At 39.8% G+C, this 20,167-nt stretch overlaps 1 protein-coding gene across 6 annotated transcripts in view; it reads left to right on the top strand.

The window, feature by feature from the left end:
• LOC127882432 (G-protein coupled receptor 157-like) overlaps window positions 1-17,774 on the top strand; it is a 68,446-nt gene extending 50,672 nt beyond the window's left edge. The window contains exons 1-6 of one of the 6 annotated variants that reach the window (XM_052431066.1): window positions 13,706-13,866; window positions 14,403-14,459; window positions 14,875-15,104; window positions 15,453-15,671; window positions 16,120-16,334; window positions 16,526-17,774. In XM_052431066.1, coding sequence (XP_052287026.1) covers window positions 14,909-15,104; window positions 15,453-15,671; window positions 16,120-16,334; window positions 16,526-17,029 — 1,134 coding nt within the window. In that variant the 5' untranslated portion in view covers window positions 13,706-13,866; window positions 14,403-14,459; window positions 14,875-14,908 and the 3' untranslated portion in view covers window positions 17,030-17,774. Of the gene's footprint in view, window positions 1-13,700; window positions 13,867-14,402; window positions 14,460-14,874; window positions 15,105-15,452; window positions 15,672-16,119; window positions 16,335-16,525 lie in introns of those variants that run through there. The other 5 variants (XM_052431068.1, XM_052431065.1, XM_052431067.1 and 2 more) reach the window with 5 other exon arrangements.
• Window positions 17,775-20,167: the final 2,393 nt, after the last annotated feature.

Consider the following 20,167-nt stretch of genomic DNA (forward strand, 5'->3'; position numbering starts at 1 on the left):
ACGACTATTAATCGTGCACCCATGTTGAAGGTCGCCGTATTTAACGTAAGCATTCTAGAGCGACAAAACGATATTTTATTCAATAGAAACCTACTTGTTTACATGTGATTTCTCCAATATCATGTACAGCATATTACAAATAACTATGCTTATTTAAAACAACTTTATTTTCCCCAAATATTGCAATACAGACTGTGTTATCGCCTTTGATGTTTATATTGTTGCTGTTGCTTGTAAATCCCGTTATGCTTATGTGAAAAATAATATAAATAAGAAGTAACATAACAGAACAGTAAACGATAGAATACGTATTCCCAGCAGTAACCAATCTTATTATTAAATCAGGTGTATTACTCACAATGGCATAACACTTTATTTACTTGTTTAAGCCTATTTTAGCCCTATGACATTGATAGCGTTAAGCTTTAAGAGACACTGAAATCAAATTCATGGGAAGAATTAGAGCTTTGTGTTGAATGTTATAGCTGAAGTCCGTATATTTTCGCGATGTTTTATATTATCATTATCTTTGTTAATGTTAAGAATTTAAAATAATTTAAATAACGTTTATCTTAATCAGATTAAACCAAAAACAAATAATGTAATAAGCGAAGAAATAAGACAAAATGGTCAAATTATTACTGTACTATGTCTCAAGACATTCTCCTAGAATAACTTCACAAAATGTTGACTCCGTTTACATTATACGAAGGTAAATATTACCTTAATATAATGTCTATCTCGCATTAAATGGCATTAAATACGCACCGTAGCAAATAAGTGCATAACGTACATAAACAAAAGTGTTCATATATTCTATAAAGTGTGTATTATGGTTGGAATTGACATTAACAAAAAAGGCGGATGACACAGCAGTTTTATTGCCGCATTTCATAAATGGACCTTACCCTTCAGATTCAAAATTAAATTCAAACACACCTACCTGTATTAGCATTTATGATTAACCAATTAAATTTGTGACATTCAGTACAAACTTTTTAAACAAAACTCGTTTTTTTCAAACGAGAAAGAACAAAATAATCGTTGTATATAATAATAAATGATGATGCATTAAAACGTTATGGTTTTTATTTATAATTTTGGCTATATATTTTTCATATGATGTTAACTAAAGGTCTAAATTAATATAATTAATTTGACATTTATATTTATAAGTTAATTATTGATGCACGAATTTGGTTAAGTTATTAAATAAAAAAATGACCACCAAATCGTTTATAAGGTCTATTTACTCCTCCGAATCCGTATCGGAAGCGAGACTTGCAGTCCACGAAATGCCAATCGTGGTTTCAACAGCCAGAGCAGTCGGCGGCAGCAGCGCACATCGCGAGGGCTGAACAACCATGATAATAAGTGTGTCGAAGTGTTCACACATAATATTTTTCCGTCCATTAAAGATGTCAGTTCTGATAATGATCACACTTATGACCATATATCAATACAACATCTGATAAGTAATGCGCTACAATAAATGTTTAATGTGTTAAATGTATAAACTAAAAATAATCTCATATTTTACTGTAAACAAAAGTGAATTTAAAATGGAATGTTTTTGTGTTTGTGGAAAGAAGACCGTGTCACGTTATGCCTCGGGATAAGCAAGAGCACGATTAGTTATTGGATTATGATATTTGTATTTACTGTCCATACAACGCTTTGGAACACAATGTTCATTCATTGATCACCTTTTTTTCTTATTATGCGCGCGTATACCCATTAGAAAAAGCATTATTACGCGTGCAAATCAGGTTTCCAATGCAGGACGTATTGATCACACCACTACAACAAGTTGGATGGTAAAGCATCTACACAGTTAGAACAGAACCGAACAGATTATTTACGACTTAAGCATATACAGCTAATCGTCAAAATAACAATAAAGCAATAATAAATACACGTGCGTCAAAATAGCAAAAAAAATGTTTCTACATTTTACTAACATATGGTTTTTGTGAGAATGTAATATGCAAGAGAATGCTCTTAACTATCTCTTTTAAATAAAGTTAAGTGGATGTTCAAAATCCGTAATTGATTAAGAAAAAAATATGCAAGTATATATTATACACAAAATTGCAATTCCGAGGAAAAAATATTTTCTTTATGTTTACGGCTCTAAGTTTAAATGCGTTAATACAGAAATAAGCCAGACGAATCAGTATAGATTTTCTGGTCACATTCAATAACTGTAAAATTGTTAGAGAACAGATACAGAAAAGTGCTTGATATACTCTAACAACCATGCTGTTGTTTGCGTAATGCGTTAGTTGCTGATATAGCACACAAGGAAACATGTTTTACATCTAAGTTTTCTATGGTGAAATTACCGAATCGCTAAGGGACCGTTCCGAACGATGGCCATGTAGGGCGTGAGTAACGCCGGGACCCTGTGTGCTATCCGGATTCAAGAAAGAAGAAGTTGTGTTTAACTGTTACCGTTTAATTAATCTGTTTATATCTTGTGGACTCACCATTTTTGATGTCATCCACATCGACTGATGTGCATAGGTAATATTCATTTACCACTATTTCACAACAAATGGCGCTGCGAGCACCGAACTTCTTGTATTTTTGACTTTTAAAAAGTCAGATATTTTGCCTCGGCCGATTTCGAGTCAGCCATCTTAAAAAAAATCAAGAATAATTGTCCTCGTCTGTTTTCATTTTAACGACATGCATTTTCATTAATTTACTATTTCTTCATTGCAAATTAGGTATAAGTTATTCAATTCAACCGATTTCGTCGTGTTTTGTCAGCCATTTTGCTAATTTCGACGTTGGTTGCACTACGTACATTTGCGGTTATTTGAACCATATAATTGCTCTTTATTCGCTCCATTTACCATCTATATATAGCTGTCCATTTGTAATATCATTTATTTGCCTACAGTCAAGCGAATTACCACATTGTTTTCAATTCTGATTCATGTGTGAGTAGAATATCTCTACTGAATTTTTTGCAAAGTTTCGCATTTTTACCGTTATAAATTCTGATTGTTAAGAATGTTCGGTGATATTGAAACTTAATTAAGTATCAAACAATTTGAATTAAGCAAGATATCTAAAGAGTATTATTAGTATTATATTGCATTTGAGTATTCCATTGAATTTGAAGTCCTTTTTGCCATTTGTTTATTAAATAATGTGTGACCTGTGTTGACCTGTGTTCAATTTCAATAGTCTCTTCAGAAATAAAATGTTCTAGTGTTTTCTTACAGGAAATGTCCAATCTGTAGCGAAGACAACTGACATTACAATAATAACAATTTCGCTAGTTATTGTTTCATAACTAGTGAATTTCTGAAATTATACTTTTTTGGTAACATTTCACTTTGAATTAGATACTTGTTACATTCATTTGTGATTTAATACCAATTTCATTAGTTATAAAGTAGTAACTAGTGAATTACTGATTTCAAATAGATAATTTATCTATTAACAGCTTTAAAGATTGTTCGTGATTGGATCACAATTTTATTACAAGTGTGTACAAACTTTATATTGGAGCTTGCATATTTTGTATATTTGTATCTGTGCTATTCATAGCAATCAACATACCATATATCAAGATTGGTTTCGTTGGAATGTGAATCAAATATTATGTCCAACGAGATATTGGAAAGGTTTTTGTTGGATTACCGTAAACTTTAAATTTGTTAATGAGCGCACCCATTCAGTACATTACTGTTGTTCCTTCAATAAATTATTTTTTGTGTGAAATTTGGGTACGTTGATTAAAAAAAATAATTCTGAACACACCGGCACAAGTATCACTCCAGCCTAAGTCTGTGCAGCACCAGGCTGCAACTCAACCCAAGGTAGAATTAGGATGGCAGCATGGATCATTAGACCATTCTGTTCAAAATAGGCATGTGACACCCACACCTCATATATCAATGAACCATGGTATGCAGGCTGGCCCTTACCAAGCGATGGCTCAAATGCCCCCGCCACATGGGACGTACCCCGTACAATACCATGCCATGACGCAAGGGGCTCAGCCTATGCCGTATCAGGTCATGACGCACGTACCCTGTTAACCATCATCAATTTCCATATATGTTTCCACCAGGACAGTTGGCACATGGGACGTACCCCATACATTACCATGCCATGGCGCAAGGGGCTCAACATATGCCTTATCAGGTCGTGTCGCAGGTACCGGTTTCGCAAGGTGGTCAGGGTCATTTTACCAACCAGGTAAACCAACCTCAGTATATAACCTCGACACCGGTGGTACCTGCACCACAGGTGGACAGGAGCGGGGCAACCCCTCGTCTTGTCACGCAGAGTGCGGTTAATGCAACGCGAGGTGTAAACGATAACGTTGCAACACCCTATGGTCAGAGAGCTTTGCCTCCTGGCCAGCAGAAGTCTAGGCTGCAATCGCTACCTAAGGCACTAGTGTACGATGGTCGGGGAAGCTGGTAGGCTTTTCTTACCAAATTTGACAAGTTCTCCACTATTTTTGAGTGGGAGGATAAGGAGACTTCCTGTGTTTCTGCTTGACTGACAAGGCAAGCGAATATTATGCCTTGGTGATGGATAGGGAGGTAGAGCTAAATTATTTGGAGGTGGTAAAAAGACTAGAGAGGCGTTTTGGGTACCGCGACTTGACAGAGGCGGCAAGGGTAACCTTCTCCAGTGCTAGGCAAGGAGATGATGAATCGGTCGATGACTGGGCCGACAGGGTGTTGACCCTTGAAGGCAAAGAATATAGGGACTTGCCCGAGGCTTATATGTTGCAAGAATCCATATTAAGATTCTGCATGGGTGCTAGGGATAAAGAAGCGGGTGAGCTAGTTATATACCAGAGGCCCGCGTCTATAGAGCAAGCTATTGACAAGCTTAAGTCGGCTGTTCACGGAATAATGTATGGCTGAGTGAAAGCGGTCAAAAAAGTAGATTGTGAAGGGCAAATGGAGGTGTCCGAGGTAAAGGTGGCCTCGCAGTATAGGCTAGTTGATAGGATGGTTGCCATGGAAAAGAAAAATGAAATATTAGAGGAGAAGATGAATGTTTTGATGGGAAAGCTTGACCAACTTTTGGCAAGGCCCGTCAGAAGTTCATCTCCAGCTCCATCTAGGAGGCAATGTTTCAATTGCAATGAGCTGGGACATTTTAAACGAGATTGTCCTAAGCTTTGGAGCAGGACACCGTCCCAGGCTAGGAATGACCGATGTTTCAGGTGTAATGAGAGTGGTCACATGGCTAGAGACTGCCCCAATCAAGCGCCTGATAAGATGGGCGATACCCATAAAGAGGGTCAAAAGGAATCATTTAGTGATTTAAAAGTCAAGGGGTCAATGTAGAGGACTTAAACCTGATCCATATGATAAGAGCCCATCGGTGATTATCAGACAGATTAAATCTGATTCGATGTTCCGAGTAGATGCAATGGTAAACGGTATTGATGTACAGGCTGTGGTAGATACGGCGGCTGAGGTGACCTTGGTTTCGGACCGGATGGTGGCCCAGTTGCCGGAAACAGTTCCAGTGTTGGCTTGCAGATGAATGTTTCCATTGTGGACCAGTGACCATCCAGCTGGGTGACATGGTCTTTTAAGAGAGGGTCTATGTTGCCCCTATTGAGGATTACATGTTTACTCGGTCTGGATTTCTTGATAAAAAACATGGAGCCACTATTGACATAATGGGGTCCACCATTTGTTTTAATAGCAAGGTGGTTCCAATGGCTCAACAAGGGGGATTAATCGAGGCAAAAGTGTCAAATGTGACTGTCGCTCGAACTGTTAGTATCCCACCCAACTCGATAACCCTTGTTAAATGCTCATTGGTGAAACGAATAAGCACCTATGCACTTGAGACCGAGTGTGGTGACCTGATAGTGCCTATGTCAGTTTATGTTAGCAAGGCTGGTCTTAGGTCGTCGATGGTGAACATGTCTGATCACCATGTTAGACTCAAGCAAGGAAAATATGTAGGAAGGGCAGAAGAGTTACGTGTTATAAGACCAATGCCCAAGGAACTGACCTCAGTAAAGGTGGTACGAGAGGTTGCAACATGTGATGAAGATATCACGGTGCCGGACCATCTCGGATACCTCTATGAACGATGGGGAACAGATGCAGGTGGCTGGGTTTTTATGTGAATTTGAGGACGTTTTCGTTAAAAACGAGTATGATCTAGAGAATTTTGCGGCTGTCGAGCATTGCATAGATACTGGGGAAGCCAAGCCCATTAGGTAGAGAATGCGTAGACCCCGGCCGCTCTTGTACTGGAGGAAGAAAATCATCTGAAAAAGATGTTAGATGCAAAGGTGATCCAGCCTTCTAACTCAGAATTGTGCTCCGCACCTGTATTGGTTAGAAAGCGTGATGGATCGGTCAGGTGGTGTGTGGATTATAGGGAAGGATGTGTATCATTTGCCGTTGATTGAGGACTGTATAGATATGTTGGTTGGCCAGAAGTGGTTTTCAAAGCTGGATGCTCACTCTGCATATTGGCAGATAAACTTCAATGAGTCTGACAGGAAGAAAACCGCTTTCACTACTAAGTATGGGCTATTCCAGTTTGTCCATATGACATTCGGCTTATGTTACGCACCTGCGACATTCTCTCGGGTGGTTGGCCTGGTACTGCAGGGTATGAACTGGAACAGTGTTCCGGATTTCCTGGATAACATCCTTGCTATGAACAAAACCTCCGGAAAACATATTCAGACACTAAGGGGGTATTTGTCAGGTTGCGACAATACCAGTTAAAGTTAAAACCCAAGAAGTGTGTGCTGTTTCAGCATAGCTTGGAATTTTTGGGTCGTACTGTAGGTTCAGAGGGTCTGGGATTGTCCCCAAATGATGTTAGAGTGGTGGTTGACTGACCTGTGCCGTACAGTTCTAAGGATGAAGAGCGTGGGGCTGGTGAATTACCACCATATGTTCATACCGAACTATGCCGGTAGATCTAGAGCACTGTATGAAATAGTTAAAGACTTCCAGTGGAGGAGGACCAAGATGCGGCTTTCTTTGATCTAAAGGAAGCCCTGGTGTCTGCCCCAATCTTAGGACTTCCTACCGGAAGGATTCTTTTGTTCTAGACACCGACGCCTTTGATAAAGCGATCAGTGGGGTTCTCAGTCAAATCCAGGAAGATGTGTCTAGGGTTGTCTGTTACGGGTCCTACGCTCTGACCAAGGAACAGCGGCGGTATTGTACCACGCGTAAGGAATTGCTAGCGGTAGTGAGGTTTACGCGGCAGTTTCGCCACTACTTGTTAGGCAAACGTTTCTTGGTTCATACTGACCACAGTAGTCTTACGTGGTATTAAATTTCAAGGAGCCGCAAGGGGAGATAGTTAGGTAGATGGAGGAGTTGAGCCAGTACGATATGGAGATTGCCAATCGTGCTGGCAAGAAACATGCAAACGCAGATGCGTTGTCGCGATTGACTGTCGATGAGGGAGACCATTATGATCATGGTCTACCATTAGATGCTCTGCCATGTGGTGGGTGTCCCAAATGTATTCGAACAGAGGAACAGTGGGGTGGATTTATCCGCGAGGTAGATACTGTTGTTCCACTAGCGCAAGTAGCCATTCAAGTGGTAAAAAATGACGACACCCCGGGTCTAGAGAACACTGATAGAACACTGATAGAGCTGTTCCAGTCCAAGACCGGGACATCCTAGTTAGAGAACAGCAGTGTGCAGAGGAAGACTTCCGGTTTATCCGGAAGTGGTTGATGAACGGTAGTGAACCTCCTGAGGGAGAACTGTTTCTTGCAAATGCAGCTTCCAAGTTTTATTGGCTTAATCGCCAACGTAAATTGGGAGCTGATCTGCTTTGGCGCCTGGACCCAAAGACAGATCTTCAGCAATTATTAGTACCCCGGGTATTACGCCAAGAGATAATGGTCTTGAACAATGACATTCCTATGTCAGGACATCAGGCTGAACAACGTACAATTAAAAGGGTAAAGGCCAAATATGTTTGGCATCGCATGTCCCAGGATATAATCAAATATGTATTCAGTTGCCCCCGTTGTTCTGTAAGTAAAAAGCATAACCGCAAGTCTAAGGGCGAACTGATTATGTTTCATTCCGGTCTTCCAATGGAAAGGATTCACTTAGATGTCCTTGTTCCATTGCCACTAACGCAAAGAGGCAATCGATATGTGATGATGGTTGTGGATCAGTTCACTAATTGAGTTGAGTTTATCCCATTACCTTCACAGACAGCTGAGGTAACTGCGAAGGCAATGGTAAATCAAGTGTTCTGTAGGTATAGGAATACCCATGGAAATCATGACGGATAGGTGCACTAACTTTGAAAGCCTGTTGTTCACGCAAGTGTGTTAATTACTGCACATTAATAAGACTCGTACAACGGCCTATCGAACTAGCACTAATGGTAAGGTCAAAAGGTACAACCGCACACTCATGGATGCCGTTCGCTGCTATATAGGCTCCCGAAAAAACACGTGGGATGAAAACCTGCAGCAGATAGCGGCGGCTATGCGTTCGGCAGTGTGTAGAAGTACTGATTTCACCGCTAACCGTATGATGCTAGGACGGGAGGTTTTTACCCCTGCAGATCTGGTTTATCAATTGCCGTCTCATGAGGCACAACCTGTGATGGAATGGTTGGAGTGGGCATCAGGCTCACATGAAGCGGGATCACGATGTGCGGTTTTACCAGAACACCTATCGAGTAGGCGATTTTGGTATATGTTCTTAATATAGCAGGAAAAAAGGGCAAGGCTAAGAAGGTGTTGCCACAATGGACTGGGCCGGAAATGATAGTGAGGAAATTCACTGATTTCCTATAGCAAGTCCGATTACGGGGGAAGAGGGTCAATCATGACCGGTTGAAAACTTGTAAGTTGCATAACCCTCCTGCATGGGTGGTTTGAGAGCGAGAGAGCTGTGTTTTCTGAAAGAGGTGCAAGATAAGCCTCTTTATTGTATGTGTAGGGGAGTCGACGATGGTTCATTTATGGTTGCCTGTGATGTATGTGAGGAGTGGTTCCACGGAAAGTGCGTGGGAGTCACCGAGGAAGATGGTGATAAGATTGATCTTTACGCACGTCCTGATAGTAGGAAGGATTAGGTCCTATAGGTTGGAAGAGATCTAGTCGGTTTTCAAGAGACGGTTTTCAAGTGATCTCTCTGGGTTTATACTTGCAGGATGTCTAGGGTGGTCGGTCGTGTTGATGGCCGGGATGTATTCCAAGAAGTGGAGAAAGCGAATGACCGGGAAACGCTCTGGGTGTCTGGGCGTGATCTGGTCATCGAGCTTGGGACTATGTTGCCCTTAGACCATGGTAGGGTCGAATGGGCGGTGCAAGGACAGGTAAGTATGGCTAGGAAAAGAGCCAAACATGGCTTCATAGCTGAGGTCAGGAAGTATGGTCATCAAATCCTCAGTGATGCTTTCATCCAGAGGGTTTTGGCCGGTCCTCAGAAGCAAAGGGGAATCCCTGGAGCTTCACTGACCCCGAGGCGGTCCCGGAGTAGGTCTAAACTACTCGGATTGCGGCCAGCGCCCCCCCCCCCAATTCCGACCGCGCAGGATTTTCCTGCGCTGCCAGTTGGGTCGGGCTCGATGAGAGTCAGATTTAAGTTAGAACCTCAGGTGGAGGTAACTAATCACAATCCAGCCCCTCTTGGCTACATTGTGTTGCCGGAGACGCCTGGGTTGGGTGGGTTGAAAGTTGAACCCGAGGAGAGATCCGGCATTGGTGACCCTCTCTGGGCAACCAGTTGTGCCGGTGGAGATGAAGTTCGAATATGTGGTTACACCACCAGCGCCTCTGGGCTTCCCTGTGTCGCCAGTGAGGTTGGTGGAGTCCGTGGTCGGGGCTGGCTCTGAGGGAGAGGTGATCGTCATCTCTGACTCGGAAGAGATGGAGGTTGAAGCTCCTTTAGAGGCCAGTCTTGAGCTAGTGCAGGAGGTCGGAAGTAGAAAGCCTGTAGATGAAATCGAGCTAGTGCAGGAGGTCGTATTAAGAAGGCCTGTAGAGGAAATCGAGGAGTCTGTACGTATGGTTCGGAGTGAGAGACGCCCAAGGCGTACAGAGGGTGAAGTAGGGATGGATACCAGGGACAGATCCCGGTCTCACCAGGATGAGGAAGGGGAGTGGAGGAGGCAGGTTCGGTATTGTCCGGTATGCGGATTCAGGACACGTGCGGTTCGGTACCATGTGACACACCAGCATCTTTCACCTGCTTTTGGTCGCGAGGAATTGGAGGACCAGGAATTAGATTATCTCCGGTTCAGGGGAGTCATGTGCATCGCCTATGGTCTGGGTCTCCAGAGACTTAATGATATCATGGTTTTCGTGCGCCGGGTTAGGTTAAACATTCCGGAGAATTCTTGGCTTTGCAACAATGACCAAGCTTTAATGGAAAGGGTGTGTCGTCAGTTTGACTGGATAATACCGGCCGTGTTCCATGTCGCACGGGTTAATTCCAGGGCACTTCCCTTCCACCGGAGAGTTATGGCCGCACGTCTTAAAAAGTGCGGTCCTGAGTTAAGGTCCGATTTCCGGGCTCAGAGGTTCGCTTGGCGCAGCGTGGTACGGGCAGCTGGGACGGCTCAGGAAACTGAGTCGTCACAGAGACCCGAGCCATCTTGCACGGTGTCAGCGGTGAAGGCGACTTGGTCGGCGCAGGAAACTGAGCTAGCACAGAAACCTGGACCAAACGGTTGTGTGGCAGCAGCGGATCGGGAAATTGACTCGACTCTGGAACCTGAGTCGATGCAAGTGCTCAGGCCGGTGTTGATGGAAACTCAGGCGACTGAGTCGGGTCAACATGTTGATTCGCCTCGGAGACATGAGGTTTCTAGCGATCTAGTTGCAGGAGATCGGGCTGTGCCATCGGCTCCAGTGGCATGGTCGATGTCGGAGCCTGAATCCCTAGTAGAAGATTTGTTGGACGATGCACCGGAGGTCCGTTCGTGGGAGTTGGCTAGGAATGCGCAACTTTCCGCATTTGACAGCCACGTTCACCTGGACCGCAGTGGCAAGGTGACCCGGATCGGTTCCATTGAGGCGCTGGTGGGGAATTCCGTAGGGCCCACACCTGAGGTACCAGTGAGGGTTAATGGGGGAATTGCAGTTTACTGTGATCTTCCCAACTACCCAAGGGCATGTCCCTGTGTCGCTGGTTTCGGGTCGGTCGTTGGGGTGCATCAAAAAGCGCCTCTAGGGGACGTTAAGGGGGTGGTCAACCAGGTTTAGAGAGAGTTAAGAAAGGATAGATTTGGTCGCGCTGGGAGAGATAGGTTTGGACCAGAAGGAGCCTGAGCAGGATTGAGGCAGACAGGAGAGGATTGTTTGTGGGATTATTAGAGCTGGCTTGCCCCAGGCGACCAGTAGTCCCGCCTATTCTTGGTTGGTCTGCCGCGTTCTCTCGGTGCTACTTGAGCATCTCTTGTATGGCTGCGCGCTTCGACCCAGTGCAGAAGTCTGCCGTCCGAGAGATTGCGGTTGATCGGCTGTTGGTGGAGACCGACTCTCCCTACATGCGTGTCCGGGGAAAGCTCCATAATACTCCAGTATATGTGGGGGAGGTGGCCAATGTTGTGGACCGGATAGGGCGTGTGATCCTTGGGGAGGTTTTACGCACTACCGCCGAGAAAAGTAGGCGTCTGTATAACCTTTAGGGGGTCAGTTGCTGAAATTGTACTCGGGGATCGAACTGTAGGATGGCGCCACCATTTGGGGCACCCTGTAACTGGTGTGTGATGCGGTCAGTTGTATGGCAGACATTTACTGAGAGTGTGCGTGATGCGGTCAGTTTTATGGCCGACATTGTTCGAGGTTGTACTAGATGCGGTCGGTTGTACGGCTGACCTTTACTGAGGTTGTGCGCTAAATTTTACGGCCGACATTGTTCAAGGTTGACCTAGATGCGGTCAATTTTATGGCCGACATTATTCTTGGTTATGCTAGATGCGGTCAATTTTATGGCCGACATGGTTGTGCTAGATGCGGTCAGTTTTATGGCCTACATTATTCATGGTTGTGCTAGATGCGGTCAATTTTATGGCCGACATTGTTCGAGGATTGTTGTAGAAGCGGTCGGTTGTACGACTGACATTTACTGAGGTTGTGCGGTCAATTTTATGGCCGACACTGTTCAAGGTTGAGCTAGATGCGGCCAGTTGTAGGGCCGGCACGGACTTGGGTGTGGCACGCATAGGGATCCTGTGGGTCTTTTTGGTCATTAATATGATTAAGGAATAAGGTCAAACCATTGAACAGGTGACAGGATCCCTCCTTGTGGTCTATGCTGTATGGGGAAATGTGGGCAAATGGTTAAATATGAGCCTAAATCTAGTCAAGAAACTTAAGTTGGGTCTATGCTGTAGTGAGTGGTCTGGTTAATTAATGTAATGCGTGCCAGGGATTTTTTAGGTAGTTAATGGGAGTCTGACTGATCATGCTTAATTATGAGTAACATGTCAAAGAGGGCTGGGTCATGAACAAGGGTAATGGATGGGCATGAGGTAAGAGTCTTTTAATTAAGAATGGGGGCTATAAAATGGGGAGGAATGTGTTGAAATGACCGAATCGTTGTGGGACCGTTCCGACCAATAGCATGTAGGGCGTGAATAACGCCGGGACCCAGTGTGCTATCCGGATTCAAAAAAGAAGTTGTGTTTCACTGTTACCTTTTAATTAATCTGTTTATATCTTGTGGACGCACCATTCTTGATGTCATCCACATTGACTGATGTGGATAGATAATATTCATTTACCACTATTTCACAACATTACATTAGTGTATATAACATTTTCACAAAGTGTTTTCTAAATAAGATACTATTTCCTAAAACAGTCATCAACATTATAACAAATGAACGTTTATAATGGCTTTAAGCTAGTATTTACAATTTTCAACGAAAACATTTATTCTGGCAATTGTAAAACAACATCTAAATATAAATAGTTTTCTTATCTAAAATCATGCACATTGTATCAATCATTGAAATGTATAACGAACAGAAATAACCCGTGACCGATACGTTTACTCGTATTTTTGCAGAACAACTATTGTTGCAATTGATTTTAACTCTAGTTGCGTATATTTTCTGGTAGTACCTATTCTTGACTTTAAATCTATATTTTATTCATTATTGTTTTTGTTTTTGTTTTTAGAAACATAATAAGATCGTATATACTCGCTTTAATTCCATGGACGGTAGCTTTAAAAATGCATTATATGCTTTATCCTTTGCAAGTACCATGTAGCTCACATCATATGGATAAACACCATCATGCATCGTGCCTTGACCTTTCAACATTGAGAGGCGTGATAAATATAGACTAGAAAAATAGACTATCACTTTGGCTTTTATGTACGGAAGCCGGATAGTGCCATCTATAATCTTGCCATTCTTTCATCAAGTGCGACACTAGACACACGAAGCGATACACGATATTTTTCGCGACAGTCGCGGCGACGTACAATGTACGATTTTTTTCGCGATAGTCGCGGTGACGCAAGATATTTTGCGCAATAGTCGCGTCAACGCGCGATATATTTAACACGATATATCGCCTTTTGGGCTACCTAAAAAAGGGCGATATATCGTGTTAAATATATCGTGCGTCGCCGCGACTGTCGCGAAAAATATCGTGTATCGCTTCGTGTGTTTAGTGTCACCCTTGATAAAAGAAGGGCGAGAATATAGAATACACTATCCGGATTCCGTAATTATGTGACAGTGATTCATGATTCAAAGTGCAGATATAACTTATGCGGCGTGCGATTGAAACGTTTGCAACCTTAAATAGATATGCATTCGACGTATTCATTGAAAACAAGTTCACCGTAAGATTTTGTTTGTTAATTTTGAAATAAATATAAGGACTACATAAAGGTATGTAGGTATCTTTCACTTTTTCAATGATGGGTTAAATTGGCTCAATGTATCTCAACTTAAGCTTGCGTATATTACCAGTACATGTACGTGTATATATGTTGATATATTCACTGTGCTTAAACAGGTATGCTGTCATATTAAACATACTCTATTTAAGTCCGTAGTGGGCGATATACTACGTACTGCAAATTCGAAAAGCATGATCGATTTTTAACGCAATTTCAATCAAATATGTTTTATGAAATAAACACTGAACAATGACGATGTAGATGTGTCCTTTGCAGTTATGATTACGATAACGGCATATGTTTATTTAGCCATTAACATGGCCGGTGATTTTTCCAGGACTGACTGGTACAATTTACGAACTTTCAGTTATACATGTATATACGCGAACTTGAAGGTCTAGCGTTTACATTGAGGTTTATATGCATTCCGCTTAAAGCTTTACACATACGCATGTTTGATATTGTTACAATTTAAATATATGTTATTGTGTTGAGCATACAAAACACATTCACACATGTATTCAGGTGATATTCGACTCTCAACACGACGGTAAAATTCAATAGTGGAGAACGAATTTTCGGGTAATTGTGTTTGTTTTAAAAAAGGTGTTTGTGTAAAATCACACTGCTTTAAGATAGTAATGGGAAATATCTACACAGTTGCATCATCAGTCATCGGTACGAATTACTCTGCTTATGGTAGGCTACAAGACATTTAAAAAAAAATCACACTGAAGAAAACAATATATACATGTATATATATTTTGATTTATTATTTACATTTCGCATTCGCCCTATATTGATGCGGTGATTTTTTATTCCTTTAACATGAAATTTATTTTTTCTTAAAATAAGTCTTACCACTTGAAATATAAGACAAAGTATTAATTTGATTTATTAAATGCAGAAATATATTGATAGTATTTACATTATTTGAATTAATTTTATAAGAGAATCACTATAACAACATGCTTACAGATAACAATAATACTTTTAGAAATCAACAATTGTTGTGATTGTATGCAGACGAAATGTTTTGTCCAAACAATACGAAGAACGCTACAGACGATAGCAAGAACCTTCAAATTGCGTCTACAGTCAGTTGCGTCCTGTCAATGTTTGGCGCTGTCGTCATCATGATGACCTACTGTTGCATGGAGACCATCCGCAATACTACCAGGAAGCTGGTTACCGTACTGAGTGTGGCAGATTTCTTCACGTCAGCGGGTTTGTCAGATATCAATATTTATTGAAGCCGGTTATGCAATTTAAGAGAACTTTTATAGACAATTTCTTCACCAATGAAATGCAGAACATTTCTTTAAGATCAGTCTTAGCAGTATCCATATAATATCTAATTAATGTTTATTTCATCAAATCACACTAACATAATGCAGCGTCATAGTTAAACATGTGTCTAAAGAACTCATCAGAATCCAGACCATTTTCACAAATGTAAATATTGCTGTAGTTGTTTGAGGAGCTTTTGGGTGTATAACGATTTGTAAAAAAATAGTTAATCATGCATATTTCTTAGTGTTCATTTTTAAGCATCTTCATGTTTGTCATTTGCAGGATACATGTCAGCTATTGTGGTAAACAAATACCCATCGGTTTTGTTCAACCAAACTACTTTCTGTCGTGTACAAAGCGCTGTTACCACATATTCCAGCATGGTGTCGTTTTTCCTCACTGTGGCTATTGCTGCATATTTGTTCTTTGCAATCTACCGCGAGGCCGTTCCTGGAAAAAGATTTTATATAGCTACAAATATTGTGTCCTGGATGATTCCGGGTATTCTCGGCTTTCTATATATTTTGCTAGAAAAATCAGATTTGTACAAATTGAATTCACTGTCACAGTAATCATAATTGTTATATAACTTTTAAATATAGCATATGCAATTATGGACTTAAAGCTTAACATTTTTAAAGTATGAACAACAACTCTTTAGGTTAGTGCTTTAGTAAATGTTTTATTATATTAACATAAAATGGTTATGGCATGATGTGATTCGAATAACATTATAAGAGGTAAGTGTTTGAAAATGATTATGATGATACTAAAATTTCAATAGCGAACGCTACTTGCACCCGAATACAAAACATAAATAAGTACGTAACTGTATTTTATGAAAGATTTATGTTTGCGCTGTTGTCGGATCATAGTAAAATAATTTATTTACAATATCAGTATGGTGTACAATAACTAATTCATTTGAAAATGTATTATATTAATATAGGCGTCGTGATAGCAGTTGCTTTGTATCATGATATGCTGGGTCGTGAAGACAATCACGGATACACAATTGGCACCGGACCGTGGTGCTGGGTAAAATGCAAAGATGAGGACAATGGCACAAAAACATTATTATATATGCTATTCACTGGAAAGTTTTGGGAAATTGGTTGTTATGTTCTAACAGCGGGATTTTACATTCTCCTCAAATTGAAATTGGTAAGGTCAATAATACTCGTATTTTATTTTAATATTTTATAGTAAGTCATCAAACCAAGTTTTATACTTTGCGAGGTTATTAAGTTAGCAATACAAAATAGCATGTTGGATCTTTAATTTAAAAAAAAAACTGAATATATTTTGACTAAAAATGAGCATTGTATTGTTTTTATTTATTTATACAATTATAGTATCTTCACCATCGGTTTCACACCTTAGACCAACTTAATCCCGACCTTAGATCAGACGATAGGAATTTTCTGTATGTCTGGTTAGTACTACTTGCCATTCGGATATGGGGGACAATTCGGTTTTTAATCACTGCCTTCTCGACGAATGACAAACTACTAAACACTATACTACTATATCTTCAAGCGGTTGGCGATCCGTCACAGGCGTTCTTCAACTGTATTCTTTTCTGCCTCTTTGACACCGAGGTAAGAGGCAGGATTGCCAATGCGATTAGTTGTTGTGTTCCCCGCAAGACCCAGAGTGCATCAAATGAGCCTGATGCCTCTTCAAGCTTGCCTTCTGTTGACTCAAGTGTTGAAGACAGCCAATCGACGGGCTCGTCCTCAGAGATTCCAGATGTTTCAGAAAGAGCAAAACTTGTAAACAAAGAGAATCCTGGGCATGAAAAACTTTATCAGTCGGTAAACCATTGTTGGAAAGAATCAAACGAGGGTTCAATGTAGAACGTGTTTCAGATGCATTGAAGCCTCTTCATGCATAACTTCAAAAGTTTCATTGATTTTGTAATTTATTACATTATTTAATATATGTACAAAGTTCTGCGTGTTATTGTATACAAAATCTACAGCTTCAAACTTAATCATTATCAGCATTATAATACCGAAGTTTGCAAATATATAGGCTTGTTAACAATAAAAATGTCAAGTGACATTTCTAGAGTTGTCCGTATGAATGTAGGTATTATTGCGAATCGGCAAGAATCTGTAATGACAACGTAATTTGTAACATTTTAGTGATTGTTTGATTTCGCCTGTGTAAACGTAAAATTTATGTAATACATTAAATAGGATCTATAGCTTGGTCGTTCTGATTTCAATTGTCGTTAATTTGTTGGTTAGGTGTATATTACATTTTTGAAAGTGTTTTCTTCCCGATTTTTATAATTTTATGATATGATAAATATATTTTGATATATATGGTAATTATCGATAAGTACAAACAATCACGAATAATTTTAGATCCGTATGGCTTTGAATGTTAAGCGTCAAGTTACCTTGATATTTTCATTACATATAAGTTTTATACAACTTTGTTTGTATATCTACGAAACCATGCAGTTATTTAATTTGCTCTTTTGTATTGTACATCTCCGCCCTGATATTGTAAAAACGATATCTGACATATTTCATCAGGCTCGCTTTGTTTATTCGTGTCTTTATAATCTCGAATTGTGAACTTGAAACTTATTTTTAAAAAAACAGCAATCAAATCATGACTTATAAATTAGTTTGCAACTTATATTTAATTGTTATCAGTCCAGTTGATAAACCTTTGTGAGTCCGCCAGTTCATTTATCAGTTCCTCATATCACTGATATGTATTCATATACTGTAATGCCCAGTACTTATCACAATTGTTCTTGATTTAGAATAACACTTCCTGAATGTTTTATCATAGTATTTAATCTAAACTGGTCGTTAAAAGTAAATAATCTGTAATTATTTACTTGTTAGCACTATTCACATATATTCATGTGTATTTCTTAATGATCATTAAAACAAATTCCATATAAGCGGAAATAGTCCATCCATGTTATCATGTGCGAACTGAAGAGGCTTATCTGGGACGACCAAGAACGCGGGTTATTTATAAATGAAAACCAGAAATATATATATATATATATATATATATATATATATATATAATATATATATATATATATATATATATATATATATATATATATTTATTTATTTATTTATATATAGTAAAATTAAATATACATGTATGATGTATCCACACATGCCAGAGGTAAAATGCAAAATAAATGTATTACAATTCAGCAGATTTTCACAACACGGTTTAGGATATGAATTGCCACAATTATAAATTTTGATCTATATTGTCGAATATTTAGCTCACTGTGGGTGCATGTGCACTGCCTATGGTAGCATTCCAGATAGCAGTCCGTTGGACACACCGCGTGTCGACAGTCGCTCGCACGTATGCATTCTTCGGCATAAGCGAGAGCTGAAATATACTGGTCGTGGGATAAACAAATACAAACATGGTTACATAATGCAATATTCAAAAACAATATTCATTGATTAATCAACATTTTATAGAAAATGTTTTTTTTCCATACGAACGGACGAATACGTCTATACCCCATGTCGAAGATGTCGAAGAAAGCGCTTTTCTAATTACGGCTGCAGTCAGTTGCGTCCTGTCAATGATCGGCGCTGTCGTCATCGTGATGACCTACTGTTGCATGGTGACGATACGTAATATTACCGGGAAGCTGGTCACCGTGCTGAGTGTGGCTGATTTCATCACGTCAGCAGGGTTTTAAAATATGTATGGTCAATAGTCGTATCTGCAGCTCGTTACAACACATGTAAACCAGAAATAAGTTATAAACTATTCAATACGTTATATATCCGTACAGTCTTATATTGAATCATCCACAATACGAGTTTACACATTCACACTAAAATTGTAATTGTATTCGCTAATCAGCACGTTGTCAAAATGTGTTTGTGGACATGGATTTTCACTGTGTTAATTGACAACCCGAATATTATACAGAGATTGTTTATTTACAAATCAAAATTATATTCCGTGTTATATTGCGTCACGACTGAATTATTGTTTATTATTTCTTTATTATTTCTTTTGATGATAATTATATGTAAAATGTATATAAAAACATTACATGAAACAAAGCTCACACTTTGAAAGGTCAAATATTTGTTGTTTTTTAACCAAGACTTGAGATCTGATGATTTGAATTCCATGTATGTCGCTAATATTGCTAGCAGTTCAGATTTGGAGAACCATTAGGTTTTTAATAACTGCCATCTCGACATACGTCAAGGTAAACAATTCGACAAGGTGATATTATATCTTCAAGCGTTTGGTGATCCTTCATATGCGTTATCGAACTGCATTATATTCTGCCTTTTCGACAAAGAGGTTAGAGTCCAAATTGTCCGTGCTATGACCAGTAGATTTTCTGGCAAGGTCCAGCGAACACCTGAATAGCCCGAAAGTTCTTCCAGCCTATCTTTCGTTGGTCCAAGTGAACATGAAAGCCAACGATCGGACTCATCTGCAGATGTATCAGAAAGAGCAAAGCTTCTTGACAAAGAGAATACTGGACGCGAAAAGCTCTATCAGTCAGTCAATTGTCGTTGGAGAGAATAAATCGAGGGTTCAACGTGAACCATCTTGCGTCGATTATGCATTAACGCAAAATTGATTATTCCCAGTAAATGCAATGCTGCTTCTGCTCATTAACGTTGTGATTTAATGCATTACAAACTGTTTTAAAATATACAAACATTAATACAACCGAGGTCACCTGACGGTAGTAATTATTGAGATTTGAAAAATTGTTAAAGAAAAAATACTGTATTTGTATTCATAAACTGTGCATATGAGTGCAATTTATATTTCTTCGTTAATATTGTTATATTTAAGAGCATCGCCCCCCCCCCCCTTTCTTTTTATGTTTATACTTGATAATTAAAATTATAAAATCAGATATGAACTGGAACACGAAGATAAATATTTCATACTTAAATTATGATGTTTAAACATTATCATGCTATGGTTTTTGCTTAAATCGCGTACGAGCA

Source organism: Dreissena polymorpha, chromosome 5 (genome assembly GCF_020536995.1).
Source record: "Dreissena polymorpha isolate Duluth1 chromosome 5, UMN_Dpol_1.0, whole genome shotgun sequence".
Classification (NCBI taxonomy): Eukaryota; Metazoa; Mollusca; class Bivalvia; order Myida; family Dreissenidae; genus Dreissena; species Dreissena polymorpha.